Source organism: Canis lupus, chromosome 7, assembly GCF_011100685.1.
Source record: "Canis lupus familiaris isolate Mischka breed German Shepherd chromosome 7, alternate assembly UU_Cfam_GSD_1.0, whole genome shotgun sequence".
Lineage (NCBI taxonomy): Eukaryota > Metazoa > Chordata > Mammalia > Carnivora > Canidae > Canis > Canis lupus.
The window spans coordinates 45,165,905-45,187,935 of NC_049228.1; the positions used below are offsets into that span (position 1 = coordinate 45,165,905).

General features: G+C 42.7%; 1 protein-coding gene across 2 annotated transcripts in view; it reads left to right on the plus strand.

Moving 5' to 3' along the window:
• Positions 1–22,031, plus strand: part of PSTPIP2 (proline-serine-threonine phosphatase interacting protein 2) — a 64,507-nt gene that overhangs the window by 36,187 nt on the left and 6,289 nt on the right. The window contains exons 1-9 of one of the 2 annotated variants that reach the window (XM_038543373.1): positions 1,739–1,960; positions 2,786–2,863; positions 4,262–4,296; positions 6,468–6,574; positions 11,291–11,353; positions 16,927–17,025; positions 17,598–17,643; positions 18,464–18,543; positions 21,557–21,655. In XM_038543373.1, the coding sequence (XP_038399301.1) occupies positions 1,959–1,960; positions 2,786–2,863; positions 4,262–4,296; positions 6,468–6,574; positions 11,291–11,353; positions 16,927–17,025; positions 17,598–17,643; positions 18,464–18,543; positions 21,557–21,655 (609 nt within the window). In that variant the 5' untranslated portion in view covers positions 1,739–1,958. Of the gene's footprint in view, positions 1–1,738; positions 1,961–2,785; positions 2,864–4,261; positions 4,297–6,467; positions 6,575–11,290; positions 11,354–16,926; positions 17,026–17,597; positions 17,644–18,463; positions 18,544–21,556; positions 21,656–22,031 lie in introns of those variants that run through there. The other variant, XM_038543372.1, reaches the window with a different exon arrangement.

Below are 22,031 nucleotides of genomic sequence, written 5' to 3' on the forward strand. Positions count from 1 at the left end.
CAGGCACCCAACCACTGAGCCACCCAGGGATCCCACTCCAGGAGTTTTATAGCAAAAGAAACCAGTCCCATGTTGTCCGATTTTGGGGAAGAATCTGCTGGCATGAGATCAGTGTCAGACACACATGCCCTGGGTGTGGGGGTCTGAGGCCTTGGATCCAGTGGCCTGCCTGGTCTCTGGGCTTCCTTTCTGCTCGTAGGAGGCTGCTGTCATGAAGGGAGCACGCACTCCTCCCCTGTGTCCCATGCAGAGATGACTCCCATGAAGGAGCACAGCCCTCATCAGGTTTTGGGAGCCTAGCCTTTCCTCCTGCTCTGTGAGTGGGAAGTGCTCATGGTGTCTGGGGCCTGGTCTGCTGAGTCTGGACCAGGGTCTCATATTGCTGACCCGTTCTCCTTGGGTCTTGAACATTATTTCTTTGAGCTGCTGTAAATTCCAGGCAGAACCCTGGCCTATTTGGGGTTTGGACAGGCTGGAGGCAAAACCTGCAAACACAAGGGTGAAGGTAACAGCGGTCTGTCATATATTGCTATTTTGAGTTCACTAGATATAATGCACAAACATTTATAAAATTTCATAAATTTGTAAATATTTTGTGATTAGGTGGCTAACCACGCACAAATGTAGTGTCCCATGCTGCTCTGGAATGCTGTCTTTCTCGTATCTGTCTGGCTGGAGCCCAGGCTCTGGCTCAGTATGTGCTCTCCAATGATTGGTCCCCAGTAAGTCCTGGATGACTCACTGTAACACAAGTAAATAACAAAACAGTAACCATCCTTCAGTAAGTTGAAAATTCACCTAGTTTACCCTTCTGTCAGCTGGAAAGGCATGATGATGACAGTCACCAGGAACATCTGAGCAGCTGAATGCTAATCGTATATGGAGCACTTGCCTCGTGCTACCATCTTTGTTGCAGCATCTCTGTCAACATAGCATTGGAGTTCAGCATCCCTTCAAAAATTTCTCTTTGACTCATGTTGACTGCACGAGGTGTTATTTATGTTTCCTTTGCATGGAAGAGCAGTTTTTAAAATGTTTTCATTTATTTTATTTGAGAGAGAGAGAGAGAGCGCGCGCGTGCAAGCATGGGGAAGGGCAGAGGGAGAGGGAGAGAGACTCTCAAGCAGACTCCCAGCTGAGTGTGCAGCCTGACACAGGGCTCAACCTCACCATCCTACAATCACGACCTGAGCTGAAACCAAGAGGGGGTGCTTAACTGACTGAGCCACCCGGGCACCCCGGAAGAGTACTTTTTTGAATGAAGTTGGATTATCAACTTACCATAGGAATCTAGAAAGTGACAGCTCCAGAAGTATCACAGACACAGACCCTGTGTTTTTGACTTATCAGTGCTGGCCAGAAGGGCAAGGGACTAAACTTTCTGGGAGGATATGCTTGGCCTTTGCACACAGCTGTTCTTTCCCACCCTTTACTTTCTATTTCATAATTCTCACTCAGTACACCTACTCTCTCTGTTCCCACCAGAGTTTATTAGTATGCTTTTAGTGTCTCCACCTCGACATCTTTACTCCATCATTTCCTCACCCGGATGTTCTCTTCATCCTTCAAAGTCCAGGTCAAATTCCCACCCCTCCCCTCCCCCTCCCTCCCCTCTTCCTCCCCCCTCCCCACTCACCCCCTTTTCTCCTCCCCCTCTTCCTCTCCCCTTTTCCCCCCTCCCCCCTTCTTCCCTTTAGGAAGAATTCTACAGAACATTCCAGTCTGAGGTCTTCTACTGGTTAATAATGAAATGAACCTGTTTTGTCACTGGTACCTCAAGCCCATGGGCTCTCTCATCCCTTGAACCCCAGGTTGGGCCAGCTGACATACTGAGCTACCAATAGGAGCAGGAAATGAGGACTAGAAAAATGAGGATGATCATCTTGCAGCGTAGCTAAGGGGCGATTAAATGAGATTATATTAATAGCTGCCAATTATTGAAGGCTTGCCAGATACCCATGTAAGCTACCATATATTTTGTACATATTATCTCATTAGTTTTCCTAATAACCCTGTGGAGGAGTTTTATCATCCTTATTTTACAGTTGAAGAAACTGAGGTTCAGCGAAGTTATATAACTTGCCTAAGGTCAGACAGCTAAGAAAGGATAAGTCTGGCATCACACCTGGGAAAACTGGGCCACAGTATACCTGCTACCATACCTGGGACACCATAGTGGTGGGGAATAGGGATGCTTGGTGCTTTAGGCAGACCATGCTACACCCAGGCACAGTCAGTTGTTTTTGTGAAACTTGCCAACTGCAGAGTTTATATTCTGAAATTTCCCTCTTGTATTTGAATTGACCATGAATGAGGCACTCCATATAGGATGGTAAAGAGGACACTCTTTGAGAACATGGGAGGAGGGTGGGCCTCAGGAGTGTAGCATTTAATGGAAATATCTCTTACTCTATGTGTGCGTATATATATATATATATATATACACATACAAGTATATATACATATGTATATATATATATATATTTTTTTTTTTTGTAAATAAATCCTTGGGTCATAGTTTTGAATAGTCAGTCTGTAATGTGTTAGCCTGTGCTGGTCAGGGGGCCATATTTAGTTTTGCCATACTGGTGACTTAGAGTTGAAGGCTGCTGGTCTTCTCACAATTCTTCCTGTCAGGTAGAGGGAGTTTTGAATCTAGAGAATGGTGTTATATCTGAGCTTCTCCCATCAGAGGAGTAGTTTTGCCCTCAAGGAGAGTGCCATGTGTTTTAACTGAGAATCAGCCCCAACAAGGACTCAGAGCTCTATCTTCTGTTCCCCTCAGGGCATCAATTGAAGAGAAATATGGCAAAGACCTTCTCAACCTCTCTAGGAAGAAGCCCTGTGGACAGTCGGAGATCAAGTAGGTGCCACGCTTCTTTCCAGGTTCCAGGTTGATCAATGGTGCCAGGAGCCCCCATTGCTTCAGCAGACAGAGCTGGCCAGTGGGATGAAGTGTGTTGGATGAAACAGTTTTTCATAATTTTTTTTTCTCCCTTATTCTCAGTTGTGAAAAATACAGAAAAATAGAAGTCTCAAATGGACTGTGAAGCCACAAACCAGGAGTAAAACTTTCTAGATTTTCATTGAAGTCTTTTTCTATATATACTTTTTCATAGGGAGTATTATACTATATATAATTTTATACTAGACATTTAATAGAGGGACTTATGCACACATACATGCACGCACACTTGTTTGTGACAATTCTGAGAGACAGTCTTTGCGCCATTTTATACTTCTCGCAACTGATGTGAGGTTTCTATACAATTATATATTCTACTATCACTCACTGATACAGAAATGACCTTAGGACTCCCTCTCTCTCATCTGCAGGGCTGGCTTCGTGGGCAGTCATACAGAAGCCCACGCTTCGAAGAGCTTCCTAATAGGTTTGATGGTCTTTGCCATCCCCATTTTGAAATTCTGATTTATAAACAAGGGGCCCCACGTTTTCATTTTGCAGTGGACCTCACAAATTCCATAGCCCATCCTACTCATATGGAAATTTCTAGATTCCTTCTCTGAAGTAAATATATTGAGGGAGGCTTGGGAGAAATAATTTGGGGTAGACTTTTGCAGGCCTCTGCAGTCCTAATCACATTACACACTGACCTGCATTCTGCTTTGATTGATGAATGAATGACAAAGAAGGTGATCAGGAGCCACACTTTGAACCCTTCCTTTATTGGCTTGTACCTACATTTCTTTTTTTTTTTTTTTTTTTTTAAATTTTATTTATTTATGATAGTCACATAGAGAGAGAGAGAGAGAGGCAGAGACACAGGCAGAGGGAGAAGCAGGCTCCATGCACCGGGAGCCCGATGTGGGACTCGATCCCGGGTCTCCAGGACCGCGCCCTGGGCCAAAGGCAGGCGCCAAACCGCTGCGCCACCCAGGGATCCCTGTACCTACATTTCTAATGATCATACTTTAAAGAAGGACTAGTATTCTTATGAGAAAGGAACCATAACTCCTTTTTTACCATTGGGGGAAATGAAGCGTAAGGAAGTTTAGCATTTTGCTCTACCCCAGTGGACAGTGGAGAATTTATAATGCCTGTGCCTTGGGATTGAGAGAGGAAGAAAGAGGAGACAGTGAGCTGCAAAAGTCTTGATCCTTTGCTGTCCTCCCAAGCTCATGGGCGAAGATGAGTCTACAGGCTGTGAGATGCGGGCAGAGAGAAGCGTGCGGTGGTATTATAATAAGACTGTACAGCCAGTTTCCAGAACTGAAATTATATATGTGCTTGTTTTTTTAGCACCCTGAAGCGGGCCCTGGAAGTCTTCAAGCAGCGTAAGTGATTCTCTAAACTGTATTTGCAAGTGCTGGATCTGTCTGTTGTCAATGGTGAATGGTAGGTTTTAATTTGAACAGCAGTCTCAGATTGGGTAAAGAAAAAAATTGGAGCAGCTCCCAAGGTGACAAGTAGCTCTGCAGAGTTGAAATGAGCAGAAGCCATCTTCCATACCTTCGCATCATGATGTGCATTTGACTCACTTAGAGCAATGGTTCTCACACTTGGAATCCAGGGCAAGATGCTGGCACTTTGGTCTTCAAGGGGTCCTGTCCAGTTCTTCTCCTCCTCCGCCTTAGACAACTATCAAGGAGATAGTAAACATCTGAACTTTCACTTCCCACTGATAAGCAGTTATTGGTGACTTAGTGAATCTATTGGTGAATGACTCCAGATGTTTTTATGCAATTAAACCTATAAATAAATATCTCTATTCATATAAATAAATAGGATGATACCGTGGCAGTGGTTCCGAGTCTATGGAGTGAGGGCAGAGCCTATGTTTTAAGATCAGTTTTGAAATGAAAACATCAATGTTTTCATGCTAGCAGTTTGGTATATATCTCTCTCTAGACTTTCTTCCATGCATTTATAATTTCTTTTTTTTTTTTTTAAAGATTTTATTTATCTATTTGACAGAGAGAGAGAGAGAGAACACACAAGCAGGTGGAGGGGCAGAAGGGAGGGAGGAGCAGGTTCCTCACTGAGCAGGGAGCCCTATTCAGGGCTTGATCCCAGGACCCTGGGATCATGATTTGAGCCAAAAGCAGACACTTAGCCCACTAAGCCACTCAGGAGCCCCTCTCTTTCTTTCTTAATTTGCAAAGATGCACATATACATAGAAGTGAGTTTTTATATAAATGAGATCATACTACACCTATCTCTCTACAATTTGTTTTTCTTAACAATATTCTCTAAGCATCTTCCCATTTCAGATCATTTAGCTCTGCCTCATTCTTGCACATTTGAAAGTTTTGAGAGGCCCCTGGCTGGCTCAGTTAATGGAGCATGTGACTCTTGATCTCATGGGGTTGTGAGTTGAAGCCCCACATTGGGTTTGGAATCACTTAAAAATGAAATCTTTTAAAAAAAAAAGAAAGAAAGTTTTGATCCTACACAATGCCAAACTTCTCCCAGAAGAGTTGGACTGATTTTTCCCTCCACTGAAAGTGCTGTTTTTCCCCCATGCTTGCCAAAATGAAGAATTTTCACACTGTAAAAAATTTCCCCAACTGAAAAGCAAAAAATTATATACTTCTAGGGTTTCAAATTTTTTATTTTTTTCAGTAGCTTTAGGGCTGAATACATTTTCAAATGTTTATTGTCATTTAGCCAATCTTTTAAAAAATGTCATGTTTTTAACCAATTTTCTTATACTGGAATATATATTTTTTTCTTTTGATTTGTGAAAGCTCTTATGACATAGCTATTTACTCTTTGTTATATAAATTACTGATATTTTTCCAATTTGTCATGTATATTTGAACCTTGCTTAAGGTTATTTTGACGCACACAAGTTTAACATTTTTTCTTAGGTCAGATCTGTCCATCTTTCTAGCTTTAATGTCATGCTTCAATTTGTTTTCTTAGAATCAGTAAAATAAGAGTTTTGTTGTGGTGGTTATAAAGGGAAGCCATGCTCATTGCAAAGATCTTAGAAAATAAGGGGAAAAAAATCACCAATAGTCTTTCTATCTAGAAATAACTATCAATAGCCAAAATTCCCGTGCGTGACCTTTATTACCAATGCTCAGGCCCATGTTAGAGATGGAAAGACTGTCAGAGTCATCTAATGAGAAATAAGTATTGAATTTGAAATTGCGGTGGGTTTAGTGGTGTCTTCTAGCACGTAAGCTCCATGAGCTGGGGCCTTGGCTGTTTGTCTTCCCAGCCCTGGGCACACACTAGGGACACACACACTGGGCACACACACACTCCTTCCATGGTAGGAGGCTAAGCTAAAGATTTTCTAGCTTTGGTCTTGGTGGCCAGGGCAATGCTGGCACATGGAAGGGCTCAAGAAATGTGGTGACCAAGTGAAGTAGGTTCGTTTTACCGCTTGCTCCAGTATTTTGTGTACACATTTTGTGTAGTCTTGTATATTTGAATTCAACATTTGTCGATCTTGTTTATTGTTTTTTCTTTTTGTTTTAAAAATTATTTTTGCAGAGATAGACAGTGTGGCACAATGTCACATTCAGCTTGCCCAGACCCTAAGAGAAGAGGCCAGGAAGATGGAAGAATTCAGGGAGAAGCAAAAGCTACAACGGAAAAAGGTTGGATTTGCATCTAAGATGCATGTTAAGATGTTGCTTTTCCTATGGCAGAAAACTGCAGGCTCATTTGTTCGCCAAACTCCTTGGCTCATTCGTACCTTCATGCAGCCATGTTCTTCTTTTAACCTATGAGATTATTTATCGGGAAGCCATGTGGAGACCCAGTCTAGATGGTCAGTTCTCTTTGAATTCTTGCAGGATTTAGGGGTCTGGCCTGCCTTCCTCTTCTTTTCGTATCTGCTGCCACTATTCAGACTGTGACTGGCAAGGGGGAACCCTCTGTCTTCAGTAGAGTCTTGGGCATTTGACCTGGAGGGGCTCCCAGACCACACTCCCTCCTGGACGAGGCAGTAAGGGAAGGATAAGATGTGGAGAAGACTCCCATTCTCCCAGAGACCATGTAGTCCAAATGCCCTGTTTTACAAATAGGGAGACCAAGGCCCTGGGAAATCCAAGTCCTTTTTGTCTTCAGACCAAGTGTACATAGGCTCTTTTCCATTGATGAAATTTACTCTGTCCAACTACATGGAAGGAGATGGAGTAAGCAGGAGTTAATAAAACTGGCAAACATTTAAGAAGTTATAAGGATCAAGAAAAGAAGTCCAGATTTATAGCAGTAAAGTGTTCCTTAGACTAGACCAGCCACTATTCTGACTCCTTTCTATTTTGTTCCTAAATGACTTATATATTCGGGTTAGCCTGAATAGGGCCCTTCTCCAATTTCCTTTTTTATATCTGGTCTATAAGATTGGAACCTCAGCTTCACATGGGACACAAGCTCCTTCCTATTTGGCATCCAAAGATTTCTAGCCAGGTCTCCCCAGATAGCTTTGCATGGACTTTTTGGAAATCCGTCTTCATCCTGGCTCCTGACCATTGGAAGGTCATTGTCTAATAGTAAAGCATCCCGCTGTTAAGGCTGATTCTACTCGTACATCAGTCTTAGCAACTTTCCCTGTGGTTCTAAGTCAGAGTCTAATTGCAGCTTCTTTGGTGACCACTAGGCATGTGGCAGCATCTTAAAAGCCTGACTGCCTTCATCTGTTGTCATTTCCTGAGCTGCTCTTACAGCTGTGCCTCTTGTTAGGAAGGAAGGGTGGAAACTAACATTTAAAGAACACCGTATTGAGTGGTTTTATACACACTCATGCTTCATGTATCAGGTTTGAGAAGGGTATCTGGCTTCAGATATTTTTCAGAGCAGAAATACTATGGGTATTACACCCACCCATTGGATAGTCACACTGTTTTTGGCTGACATTACCAACCCTGCCCAAAAATTGAATCACAATTTTTCAGGGGTAAAATGCCTTAGATGATCAGAGTCACTGAGTACATGATTTCCGATAAGAGGAGCAGAGGGTCATTTCCTCATGTTCCCAACTGCCTTCGGTAGCCTTGGTCATTTCAGGGAGAGTTTTGTTGGTTTTGCAAGGCTTCTGGAACTTCCCCTCCTAACAAGTTACAAAGACCAAATTCTCATAGCTAGAAGAATGTGTTCTGAATTTTGTTAAGTAAGCGAGGAGCCAGTGTTCAATCCGCTGCTGTCTTCCCAATTTCCTATGTTCTGTGGGCTCTCTATAGCAGGAAAATGCCTTCTGAGCTTTCTTGGAGAAGCCCAAAGTTTATTAATAAATTTGTAGTTCTTTGTGTCACAGTGAACTCTGGTTTGTAGCACTTCCGTATTTAGATACTTTTTTTTTTTTTTTAATCAAACTTTGGGAGAAAATGTGTCAGTGGTAACTTCTCATTTTCACTGGCCAAACCCTGCCTGCCTTGGTCTTCCACTTTTTAGAAATTAAGCCATTTCCACTTATTGGGGAAAGCCATCAGCTGGTTTCTTTTAGTAGCTTGGAGGAGGGGAGGTGCAAGTAGAATGGCTGATCAGAAGTTAATGGTGTACTCACTTAAACAACTAGATTTCTGTGGGTGGTGAACGATACAAACATGGTCACCATTCCTTCATGGAGTGTAGAACATGGTCAGAGACTGATGTGACATGGCCATCATGATAAAGTGTGATGAACCTTAATTAATAGGGAAGATGAGGATCCCACCTGAGCATGTGGTGGGGACATCTGACCTCATCAGGGAGGCTGGAAGGCCTCCTGGGGGAAGATCTTTTAGCTTGTCCCTTGAAGGGACAGCACACGGTCAGGAACTCTCCTCTGGTGCCCACATTCCATTCTATGCTCTCAGCTAAGATTGCGAGGATCAGGGCAGAATGTTGCTCTGCCTGTGTAGTGAGCAACCTCTGAAGAAAGGAACTTCCTGAGTGATGCAGAATGACCGGCTTTCTGAATACAGTCTGAATGTGGACAGACAGACAAAAAGACCACTAAGCAGCTATTCCAGTAATTTACCACAGGGGCATTGGGGTCCTTTATAATATCCCATCCTTCTTTACCTTACCCTCTTGCTTTTCCCCACCTTAGAGCAGAGGTGATAGTTCTTGCACTACTTTGTCTTATCAATAATACAACAATTAGATTTCCATTGGGTTTGGCCATAGAAGACCTGCCATGAGTAGGTCACTCTGTAAGTGAATATGAACCTGAGGAGATTTTAATCAAAGTGATGTAGCAGACAGAGCTGGACTTGGTGTCACTGGATGGCCTGGAGCAATATCACCCCTTGGGCCCTGGGGATCATACCTGTCAGGTTAGAGCCAGACTTCCTCTCTGGGGTCCTGTTCACATACAGATGCCAGGCATCCTGGAAGGCAGAGAGGAAGAGGAAGGGAGAAGGTCTGGCTAATGAGACTTTGTAGCCACCTGAGAGGTGCTTGAAGCAGGTGTTACATGCAAGTTGGACATAAGGAGGCCTGGCTGGGGCCTTAGACTATAAAATAATAACAGCTCCCAAACTGGAAGGATGGCAATGTGTATATTTGGACTGGAAAGGACCATGGACTAGACCAACATTGTTAACTGATCTGCTCCATGGAGCCTGGGAAAATTAGAAACCATTGACAAATAAACCCAGCTCCTCCTCCTGGCAGAGGTACACAGGCACTCATGTGAACTTCACAACTTCCTGTCTGTGATGGCAAAGACCTTCCCGTGAGTCTTTGCATGTGGGGTTCATGTCTGTTCTCTGTGTCTACAGTGTCTTCACTATTAGCAGATGCATGGCCACCTCTTGGTCCCTCAATTTCAGCTGAGCTAGATGACTTCTTGGTTCTCTGAAGACCTCTGACCCACCACCCTCAGGGGAATTTCATGTATTCTTCAAAATTTATATTTGAAGTTACACCATCCCAAACATTCCATTCGGATATCTTAAAAATCTATCCAACCATGTTTGTGTTGGTAACACACAAAAATTTAATTGTCCAGAAGAAAGGGAAACCACATTTGAATATCATTTGCAATATTATTATTTTGCATTATATATTTTTGCACAAGAGCAGTGCCATAGTTCACTTTGAATTATTGCATCTCTCAGTCTTTTATAAACCGATTTGGTTTTATGGAGCTATCATAAGGGGTTAGGGTAGTGATTAGAGGATAGGGTTTTTTTTTTTTTTAAGATTTTATTTATTTATTCATGAGAGACACAGAGAGAGAGGCAGCCCCCTTTGGGGTGCCTTGATGCAGGACTCTATCCCAGGACCCCAGGATCACTCCCTGAGCCAAAGGCAGACACTCAACCACTGAGCCACCCAGGCGTCCCAGTGTTAGGGGTTTCATAAAGCTATCATAAGAGGTTAGGGCAATGATTAGGAACAAGAGCACAGGAGTCAGGCTGTGCCCAAATCTCAACTCTGTTACTTGCTTGGGTAAATTAATCCACCTCAGTTTACTGTCAAGAAAATGGGGATAAGAATACTCAGAGTCATTGTGATGCATGAAAACCACTTAACACATAGTAATATCTTTTTTTTTTTTTTTAATTTTTTATTTATTTATGATAGTCACAGAGAGAGAGAGAGGCAGAGACACAGGCAGAGGGAGGAGCAGGCTCCATGCACCGGGAGCCCGACGTGGGATTCGATCCCGGGTCTCCAGGATCGCGCCCTGGGCCAAAGGCAGGCGCCAAACCGCTGCGCCACCCAGGGATCCCAACACATAGTAATATCTGATAAATGAGAACTACTATTACCTCTGAGACCTACGTTTTTATTATTTGCTTCATTATTTTGTGTAGTGAAAGTGTTAAGATCACAGCCACAAGAAAGAAATTGCTCCCAATTGAACTCAACAGAGTCCGTTTCCTGGATTAGATGGAGTAAAGGAACACCTTCTTCTAACTCTCCTTACGCATTTCTTTCCTTCATACTGCCTGGGCTCCTTGCTGATTAAGAATTTGCCATTTCTGGATGCTGACATAGGTTTACAGAAGAAAGACCTCTTTTAAAATATGAATGGTGCTTTAATAAAAGTCTCAAAATCCTTTTTGAAACCTAAATTCCTTCATCCAGATTTCCTGAAGACCCAGTTCCAAGGATCAGTGATTCTGAATGGTGGCTGCTCAAGTTCAAAGGCAGGTCTCCCCGTTAACCAGCCATAAGACCTGGGCTAGGTTGTTCAGCCTCTCTGCTACACTTTCCTCATTTGTGCAATGGGGATAATTAATAGCACACATACCTTCCAAGTGTGTGAGGACTAAGTGAGATAGTTCACGTTGAACACATAGTCCTCAAGGTAACTTGTGGTTAACAGTAATTTGTTTGTTTGTTTGTTTTATTAACAGTGCTTTGTCCTTTCTTCACAGACAGAGCTTTTAATGGATACTGCCCATAAACAAAAGAGCTTACAGTTCAAGAAAACCATGGATGTGAGTCTCTTTATTTATTTTTAAAAGATTTTATTTATTTGAAGGAGAGAGAGAAAACAAGTGAGGGGAAGGGAGAGGGAAAGGGAGAAGCAGACTCCCCACCGAGCAGAGAGCCCAACTCGGGCTGGATCCCAGGACCCTGAGATCATGACCTGATCTGAACAAAACCAAGAGTCACACTCTTAACTGGCTGAGCTACCCGGTGCCCCCTGAGTCTCATTTTATTGCCTTCTTTATGTCATGGTGACATTTTCTGAAATCCTGTGCTGTGTAGGAGTGTATTCCTGAAAATAACATTTTAATAATTTTTTAAAAAGATTTTTATTTATTTATTCATGACAGACACACACAGAGAGAGGCAGAGACACAAGCAGACAGAGAAGCGGGCTCCATGCAGGGAGCCTGATGTGGGATTCTATCCTGGGTCAAAGGCAGGTGCTAAACCGCTGAGCCACCCAGGCGTCCCAACATTTAAATAGTATTATTCATTACTGCAGTGTTTTGGGGAGACAAAAACCCTTAGAAGTTTGACTTTTCTTCTTTTTAAGGCCTTGCAAAGACTGAGGATAAAATTAGATGGAAGAAACAAAATAACAGGGCCTTTCTGGTAACCTGAGAAAATCTATTTAAATATTTCAGGCCAAGACCAAGGCATCTATACCCCCCATGGCACCACTTATCTTGTTGGATTTGAGCTTTTTCCCTGTGACTATTTTGAATCTTTATTTCTTACCTATTTTACTGAGTGACCCCTTCCTGTTTCAAGATCTGAAAACTGTAAAAGCCTTACTTAACTAATTTATTTAAAAAACACTTAAGACAGAGCTAAGATAAATTGCGAGAGCCCTCACTCTAGCTTTTATGAATCTGTTCACTTGGACACAGTGAACTCTGGTTTTGCAACATCTGTGACTCCATATCTGTACAGAGGTATCATGATATACTCTGACTATGACATGGTATCTGGTAACCCAGTTACAAAAGAAAATGTCACCATGTTGATGACATGTGTGGTCTCTTCTGCATCATTTTTTCCCGTGATGCACAGCACCTCAAAAGTAACTGATAAATAGGGAGTGATGTTAATGTAATCACAGAAATAGTGTTGGAGAGCAAATTTGTTCCTAGACGTTCTATGTTTTGAGCAGTCTAGGGTGAGATTTCTCACAATTGAAGGGAAAGCCTTAGTGAAATATAAGTTTCTTGACTCTCTCTTCTACCTACATGAACAGCCATATCAGTGTTATAAATTTTGCTTGGACTGTCAAAAATGATTTCGAAAACTCAAGAGAAAGGAAGACTATTGTATTTACTCATATTTTGCTTACTGTGTCTTTTTTTTCCCTCTTGATGTTTCAAGGTTCCTTCTTTTATAGCTTCCTTTTGCTTCGAGAATTTTTTTTGGTAGGCTCCATGCCCAGTGTGGGGCTTGAACTCACAACCTTGAGATCAAGTGTCACAAGCTCTACCGACTGAGCCAGCCAGGCACCCCCAGAGAATTTCCTCTAGCCATTCTACAGAATGGTCTGCTAGCAACAAATACTCTGAGTGTTTTTTCATCTGAAAGTGTCTTGATTCCCCTTACAGTGTTAAAAGCTATTTTCACTGGATATGGGATTATGTGTTGACAGTTCTTTTCTATCAGTACTTGAAAATGTGCCACTTTCTTGTGGCCTCTGTGGTTTCTGATAAGAAAGCTACTGTGATTAAAATTGGTTTTCCCTTATTGGTAAAGTGCCATTTCTGTTTATGTTGGTTTGTTTGCTTGTTTGTTTTTTAGTTTTCAGTTTACCTATGGGTCTTGTCATGGATTTCTTTGGGCTTATTTTGTTTGGGGTTTGATCAACTTCTTGAATCTGTAGGTTTACATCTTTTGTCAAATTTCAGAAGTTTTCAGCTATTTGTTTCTCCAAGTGCTTTCTCAGCCCATTCTTCTCTTCTTGGATTGCAAGGACACAAGTGTTAGATCTTTTGTTATGGTGCAAAAGATCCATGAGGCTCTAAGCATTATTTTTCCGGCCTATTTTTCTCTCTGTTGTTCAGATTAGGTAATTTCTATTGTTCTCTCTTCCGGTTCACAGACCTGTTCTTCTATCTCTTCCACTTTTTTTTTTAATTCTTTTTTTTTTTTTTTTTTATTTATGATAGAGAGAGAGAGGCAGAGACATAGGCAGAGGGAGAAGCAGGCTCCATGCACCAGGAGCCCGACGTGGGACTCAATCCCGGGTCTCCAGGATCGTGCCCTGGGCCAAAGGCAGGCGCCAAACCGCTGCGCCACCCAGGGATCCCCTATCTCTTCCATTTTTAAGCCATGCACTGAGTTTTTTATTTTTAAGAGTGTAATTTTTTTTTTTTTTAGTTCTAAAATTTCCATTTGGTTCTTTTTTTTTTTTAATTTTTGTTTATTTATGATAGTCACACAGAGAGAGAGAGAGACAGACAGACAGAAACACAGGCAGAGGGAGAAGCAGGCTCCATGCACCGGGAGCCCGACGTGGGACTCGATCCTGGGTCTCCAGGATCGCGCCCTGGGCCAAAGGCAGGTGCCAAACCGCTGCGCCACCCAGGGATCCCCTCCATTTGGTTCTTTAAAAAGATGATTTTATTTATTTGAGAGAATGAGAGAGAGAGCACACAATCGGGGGGAGGGACAAGCAGACTCTTGGCTGAACATGGAGCCCAATGCAGGGCTTGATCCCAGGCCCCCAAGATCATGACCTGAGCCAAAGTCAGACATTTGACTGACTGAGCCCCCAGGCACCCTACCGTCTGGTTCTTCTTTGTATCTTCTCTGCCTTTGAAGAGCTTTTCTATTTCTTTGCCAAGACCATCTATATTTCATTTATTTTAAGTGTGTTTGTAATTGCTTGTTGAATATATTTATGATGGCTGCTTTAGAATTTTTGTCAGGTAATTCTAACAATCTCTGTTATCTTGATGCTGGCAACTTTTAATGGCCTTTTTTTTTTTTTTTTTCCAATTTCAGATCTTCCTCATTCTTGGCATGATGAGTGATAGTCATTTGATTTTCGACATTTTAGGTATTATATTGAAAGACTCTAGATCTGATTTAAATCTCTGTTTTAGCTGGCTTACTCTGACACCATTCTAGCAGAGGGCAGTGAGGTACTGCCTCATTAGTCCTTTATGGGGGTAAAAATCTAGCCTCCACTGAAAGCACAGTATGGCTCTGTAACTACTGGGAGGTGGTTTAAGTTCTAAGTTCTGAGCTTCCACTAGACTTCTCTGACACCACCCCAGCAGACAGGGGGTGGACCTCATTGTTGTGAGGTAGGGTGGTTGAAGTCCAGATTGCCCACATGGTTTCCACTGGCACTGTGTGTAGGGCTGTGTTATCTCCCAGTGGGAATGAAAGTTCCAGTTCCCTATTTGTTCCTCTCTGACACTACCACGTCAGGGAAGTTGGGCATCTCATTATAGCTTGGTGAGAGTGGAAGTCTAGATGGCCTTTGCTGGATGTGTAGGAGTGAGGCCACACTCATTTTAGGTGGTGTTTGGCTGCAGTAGGATGGTTACTTTCTAAAGGTTTCTCTCCTCAACGCTGTCCCTTTTCTGGTCTTTTGGCTAGAGAAGGCAGGTTTTTGTTGGGACTTGCGTCTATGCTCGTTGTCATTCCCTCATTGCTTGGCTTCCTTGGCACTCAGTCTGCAATATATGAGGCAAAAGGAAAACCCAGAGAACTTACATGTAGGTCATCCTTCTGAGACCAGAGTCTAACCAGGTTACCCCCTTCTCTCTACTTTTCAGAGTCTTATTTATTTATTTATTTATTTATTTATTTATTTATTTATCTAAAAGATTAAAAAAAGATTTATTTATTTATTCATGAGAGACACACAGAGAGAGGCAGAGACACAGGCAGAGGGAGAAGCAGGCTCCATGCAGGGAGCCCGATGTGGGACTCAATCTCAGGATCCTGGGATTATGCCCTGGGCCGAAGGCAGGCACTCAACCACTGAGCCACCCCAGTGCTCCAAGGAAAAAGATATCTTTAAAAAATATCTTATACATGGTTTCAAGAGAGATGACAAATGGGGGAAAATATTTGTAACTTATATAACTTATAGCCAGGTAGTATTCCTAATATGGACTGAGCTCTTAAAAACCAATGAAAATAAAGAATGCTCCAACAGAAAGTAGGTAAAAATCATGAAGTAGAAAGACTAGACCATCTTAGTGGTCATGAAATATAAATACAAATAAAACAACTTTATGCTAACATTTTCTCCTCTAGTCTTAGAAGTCAGGCATATCGTCTAAGTTTGGTATTGGTGAGAGTGAGGAAATTTACTCCACATAACTGCTGGTGGGAGTTTCAGTTGGTGTGGTCATTTTGGAAGGAAGTTAGATACATATATATTCTTTCACCAAACAATTACACTTCTAGGTATTTGACCTATGTAAATAAATTCATACTATCCAAAATAAAATCAGCATATTTTTATGTTACAAAAAAATGGGAAACAAGATAAATGTCCACCAATAGAGAGACAGCTAAAATTATGGTGTGTGTGTGTGTGTGTGTGTGTGTGTGTGTATGTATGTATGTTTGTGTATTTACAACCATTAAAGTGTTCAGCTACAGGGCTCATGCTTGATATAGAGAAATGTCTGACATATTGTTACAAAGGAAATTGTTGCATGAACAGCTCGTGTGCTTGTAATTATGAAAAATTATGACATTTCTGTGTGTGTGTAGTGTATATAGGGAATTCTTTGGTTGTTTACTGAAAGGTTAACCCCAACTGAATTGCAGAGGAGATGCCAAGAAATCCAAGAACGCGCATGTAATATTTGATGAGCACAAACCATCTCTGCAAATGAGTCTTCATTCTTAATCAAGCAGTTTTCAGGGGCCAACATTTTTATTTATTAGCTGATTGGCAGCTTTGTTATGCTTGAACAAGTTAAATCTTTGCTTCAATAGTTGAAACAGAAAATGCTCTGATTCACTAACTATAGTTTGAGAACTGTTTTCACTCTCATGGTAGTAATGTTAGCCCCTGCTAGACCACGGCCTACTTTTAAAGTACCTAAAACAGAACTCTTTAAATCAAAAAGGAACATTGCGGTGCTTAAGTGTCAGAATTGATGGTGGGCACGTTAGAATATCAAAGTGTCATTGTAATTACCATGGCCAAGTGATTGCATCTAAGTTTTGAGGCTTATATTATATAAATATTGGCTTATATTATATAAATATTGGGTTGTACATCTAACAGTTACATACCTATTTTCATTGTACATATTTCAAATCACATCTTTTGTTTCTGTCATTTTTTAAATCTCATGTACTTTGTATTGACCAAATAGGAGTTATTACTTCCTTGATCAGGTCGGCACCACATGCATAGTTTGGAAAAGGGCCAGGGAGCCTTCCAAAAAGAGATAAGGAGGAACATTTGCCCTCAGAGTGCCCACCACCTGGTGGTGATCCCAGCGCTAATCAGAGTGTCATGTTCTTTGCTGGGCTTAGTGGGTTGGTGTGGCTGCTTTGCAGGGTTGCATTCCACTTACCCCCTTTGGTTTTCTTTTGGCTTATAACAACAAAGGCAAAGAAGAGCTATGAGCAGAAATGCCGAGACAAAGATGAAGCAGAGCAGGCTGTCCACCGGAGTGCCAACCTGGTAAACGTGAAGCAACAAGAAAAGGTACCTGGGGGAGCCGACAGCCTGAACAATCTGAAATTTATGTATTTGAAACTAAAACCGAGTTAATAATCTTAATTTAAAATGGAGCTGCATCGTAAGGCCCTGACAATATTCTCCTCCAGGCTACCAGGATCCTCTGTACCAGAAAGTCCCTTGTCACAGTCTTGGGGTTTGGGGAGAGCTGGAGAAGTGTGGCCAGGGGTAAGGGAGAAGGGTGATAAGAAGTAGGGGAGGGGGTTTTGTTTTTTTTTCTTCTTTCTTCAAAACGCAAGTATTCTTTGTAGCCAGGCCGTCTCCTGCTTGGGTGTATAATCAGTTTTACATAATCTGAATAGAAGATTGTCAGCAAGAAGAGGTCAGGGGTATGTCTTTAGGAAAACACAGGGCATGGTGCTTGGTGGCTATTGCTCAATGGCCATAAGATTAGAAGGGAAGTTGAACAATTTGCTGAGAGAAACACAGGTAAGACGGGGGCTACACCGGGGGTGTCTTCACAGTCTTTGTTTTTAAGTCTGGTTTGCCTGTGGAGGCCTGGTTCAGTGTTTCTCCTCTCTCCTTCTTTGTCCTCACAGCTTTTTGTGAAACTGGCAACTGCGAAGACCGCAGTAGAAGATTCGGGTGAGGGGCTGTTCCCAGGGATAGGGGAGGATTGTTGTGGGGTTGACATTCAGCAGAATCTGTCCGGGAAGGTAGTTTTATATACCCCACAGTAATGTGTGCACAGACAGTGGGGTGACGGAAATTATCAGGAGGGAAGAAGGGAGAGAGGGAGGGGGAGAGGGTATATTAGAACCTGGGAAAGTGAGAAGAAGCAAATGGGAACCCCCCCTTAGGTTGTGGGCCTTACTTGTAATTGAATCGTGGTGGTAGTGGTGGGGTCATGGGCCAGCAGCTTTATAATCAAGTGCTCACTCTGATTTATTGGGAACATCTATCCAAAAAGCCCATTTCAGCCCTGCTGACTCTTTTCTGCTACGAAGGAAATAGCCAAGTTGTGAGGCCTTGTCATGGCTGAAATCTGAAATCCAAACCAAATGTTTGCAAAGCCTTCTAATCCCAGAGTACCTTGCAGGAGACAAGCCTCTCATGACCATGGTCACTTAAGTCTCTAAATCCAAAACCAAAGTAACTTGATAGTTCTCTTCTCCACACCTCTGACTGGATCATTTTCCTGAAAATGGAAAGGCATAGAAGCAATCAAGGCCGAATTAACCAAAGAGAACCCTGGCTGAGGTTCCTGCCAGTCTTCTCTCTCCTTCTGTGAACTATTTCTTGCCTTTTGCTTGATCCAGTGTCAGTGCTCAGAGCTCTGTGGGGCCCTGTGAGCTCACTACCATTCTGGCGAGTGTCATTCACCATCTGGGGCTAACCGGGCAGTGGGTGTGTGAGCCCTGGTCCTGTGTGGTTTCTGAACCCAGGCCCCTCCCCTGCATTGCAGACAAAACGTACATGATGCAGATCAACACTCTGGACAAGGTCCGTGAAGACTGGCAGAGTGAGCACATCAAGGCCTGCGAGGTACAGGTGCTGGGGAGGGAGGGGTGGGTCTTCCTTGAGAATCTGGAGTATCTACTCGGGCAGACCTCAGTTCTCATAGAATTGCCTGAGGGCAAATTCGAAATGAGAAGTTTCAGTGGAGGATGGAAGGAACTGAAGTTTTCCCCCCAGATCTCATCTTTCTGCTGCCTCCCAGTCCTGACCATTGTGTCCTACTCTGCTCAAGGACTTCCTCTGATGTTTGGTGAGCCCAAACAGGACATAGCCCAATGAAGTAGCTAGGTGGGGGTGGGGGTTAGGTAATTAGCTTTCCAGAGCCTCACCTGACCTTGCTCTTCCATAAGGACTATGCAGACTGAAGGTGAGCAGGCTTTAGAAGTTTTTACTCTCCTTACACCTTTCATTTCACCAGTTCCCCACCCCCGCTTCATTTTCAGCACATGACCTCGCTTACAATTTCCTGGAGAAAATAGAGATGTAATCTGGAAACTTCCTCAAGTTTCTTTTTTTTTTTTTTTAATTTTTATTTATTTATGATAGTCACAGAGAGAGAGGCAGAGACATAGGCAGAGGGAGAAGCAGGCTCCATGCACCGGGAGCCCAACGTGGGATTCGATCCCGGGTCTCCAGGATCGCGCCCTGGGCCAAAGGCAGGTGCCAAACCGCTGCGCCACCCAGGGATCCCTTCCTCAAGTTTCTTTCAGCCTTCTATACTTTTTCTTACCAACACTTCTCAAAGTGAAGTCCCAGGACCTGTAGCATCAGCACCACCTGGGAATTTGTTAGAGAGGCAGATTCTCAGACCAACTGCAGCCCTACTAAACAGAAGGTTGGATTGGGCCCAACCCTGTGTTACTAAATCCTCGGGTGATTCTTATGCAGATTAAAGTTTGAGAATCGCTGAGCTCCACCCCCCACCCTCTTTTTCTCCTGTTAGTCAGAAAGGATCTGCTCCTGCCCTGTCAAGAGCCCACGCCACGACCTGAGCTCTAGCTGCCATCATCCAGCTGTCTTTTCCTCATGCCCAAGCACAGCTGCCTTTATTGTGAATTTCTATCGTTATTTGCTGCACAACTCAGCTCATTCTTGGTTTTAAAATCTATGGGCTGTTGATTCCCATCTGCTACCCTCTCCTCTCTTCACAGCCAGGCTTCTTAAAGGAGCTGTCTTCACATCCTCATTGCCTTTGCCTTTCCCAGCCTTCTGGGCCTGGGGATCCCCACCCCCCACCCGCCCCACTCACTGCTGCTCACTGGAGGAACCAGTGATCTCCATGGTGTGAGGTGCAGCAGGCTTTTGTAGTTCCTGATCTTATTTGACCTGTATCTACTGTCTAGTACTGTGGGTCACTGTCCCCCCTCCTAAAGCACTCTTGTCAGCTTTACTTCCTTGACTCCACACTCTCATGGAAAAGCCTAGAATAAGGCCCCCCCCTTTTTAAAGATTTTATTTATTTATTCATGAGAGACACAGAGAGGCAGAGACATAGGCAGAGGGAGAAGCAGGCTCCCTGAGGGGAACTTGATATGGGGACTCAATCCCAGAACCCCGGTATCACACGCTGAGCTGAAGGCGGACACTCAACCACTGAACCACCCGGGGGGCCCCAAGGCCCCCTTTTTAAGATTTAAAAAAATCCAAAGCAATATCATATACATTTTATGGACACATACATATTATAAAAGCTTGCATGGGAATGATAACGTTTAGGAGAATGGTTATTTGTGGGGAAGGTGGTCGAAATTGGAGAAAGCACATAAGCAGTTCAAACAGAATCTGAGGCACAATATGGCCAAAATTGTTGACCGAGCTAGGTGGTTGATATGTGGGTATTCATTACATTGCTCTCTATGATTCTGTCATGTGCAATATTCTATAATAAAAATAATGAGAAATTTTAGTATTTATATGCTACCTAAATACTAAATATACTAATATAAGCATATTAAATAAATACTAAGTACTAAATAAATTCTAAAATATATGCTACATGTAAATACTAAAAGGTTTGCAGGTGAAATGATGTATTTGGCTTCAAAATACTCTGAGGAGTAGATGAGTTGGTAAGCATATAATAAAACAGAATTGTTTGTGAGTTGATAAACATTTAAGTCAGGGATGGGTACGTGGGCATTCATTAAACTGTCTCTTGTGTATGTGTGAAGCTTTACATTATAAAAAGTTTTGAAATGTAATAGTGTTATATTCAACACTAAAAATACATTAATGTATAACATCCACTGTTGAACAGAATAACATCCACTTTATAGAATAATTTGATTTTCCAAAAGTTGATATTTGCTTATATCCAAAAACCTATTGTTTGAGGATTGACCTTTTTTTTTTTTAAGATTTTATTTATTTATTCATGAGAGACACACACAGACAGAGAGAGAGGGGCAGAGACACAGGCAAAGGGAGAAGCAGGCTCCATGCAGGGAGCCCGATGTGGCGCTCCATCCCAGGACTCCAGGACCATGCCCTGGGCTGAAGGGAGGCGCTAAACCTCTGAGCCACCCAGGGATCCCTGGGATTGACATTTTAAGAAAACCTTTTTATTAAAGAAAATTTAAAAAATACACAGAGATAGAAGGCAAGGGCGGGTTCCCCCATGTTCTCATGAAGTAGCTTGAACTATTCTGACTGTCTTGCTGATTGAATTCAGGCATGGAGCAGGGCAAAGTTTTGAATTGGAGGCTCTAGGAAGCTGCCCAGGTGGAGATGCCTGTTAGGCAGTTGGAAATGTGAGCTGTGATTCAGGTTAGAACCTTGCTATCTAGTTTTGTCATTACCTCTTACCTTAGAACTATATCCAGTCCTGTTTGTGTTAATACCGTATTGAGAACACCATTTGCATTCTTTGCTTGCATTAAGAGTTGATGAAAAAAAAAAATAGAGTTGATGAGTTTCCTCACAGGTGGGGGCAAGAAGCTTACAGATAATGAGGGTTGATAGTATTTCTTAAGTCATAGCCAGTCTAGATAAATGTGCTCTTTCTCTGCCTGTGAATGGACATGTGGTTATGTTTCCATAGATTTTTGAAGCTCAAGAATGTGAACGAATAAACTTCTTTCGGAATGCATTGTGGTTACACCTGAATCAGCTGTCACAACAATGTGTCACGAGCGATGATGTAAGTCAGAGGTATCCATGGGGGATTCATTAGAGTGGAAGGAACCATAGATATTAGTCCACCCTCCTCATTTGAGGCCCAGAGAGGTACAGTGACTTGCCCAAAGCTCCAAATGAGTTGATAGACCCAATAAACGCCGACTGCCTGACTCCTAGTCTGCTTTGCCACCATGACTTTCTCTTTAAGGAAATCAGAGAGCAGGAGAGCAGAGAATGGAGATTCAGATGCAGGTTTTGTTGTTGTTGTTAAGATTTTTTTTTACTTATTTATTCAAGAGAGATTGAGAGAGAACGTGGGAGCAGGGGGAGGGGCAGAGGGAGAGGGAGAAGCAGACTCCCTGCTGAGCAGACCACAAGCGTTCTCTTTGTTAAGAAAT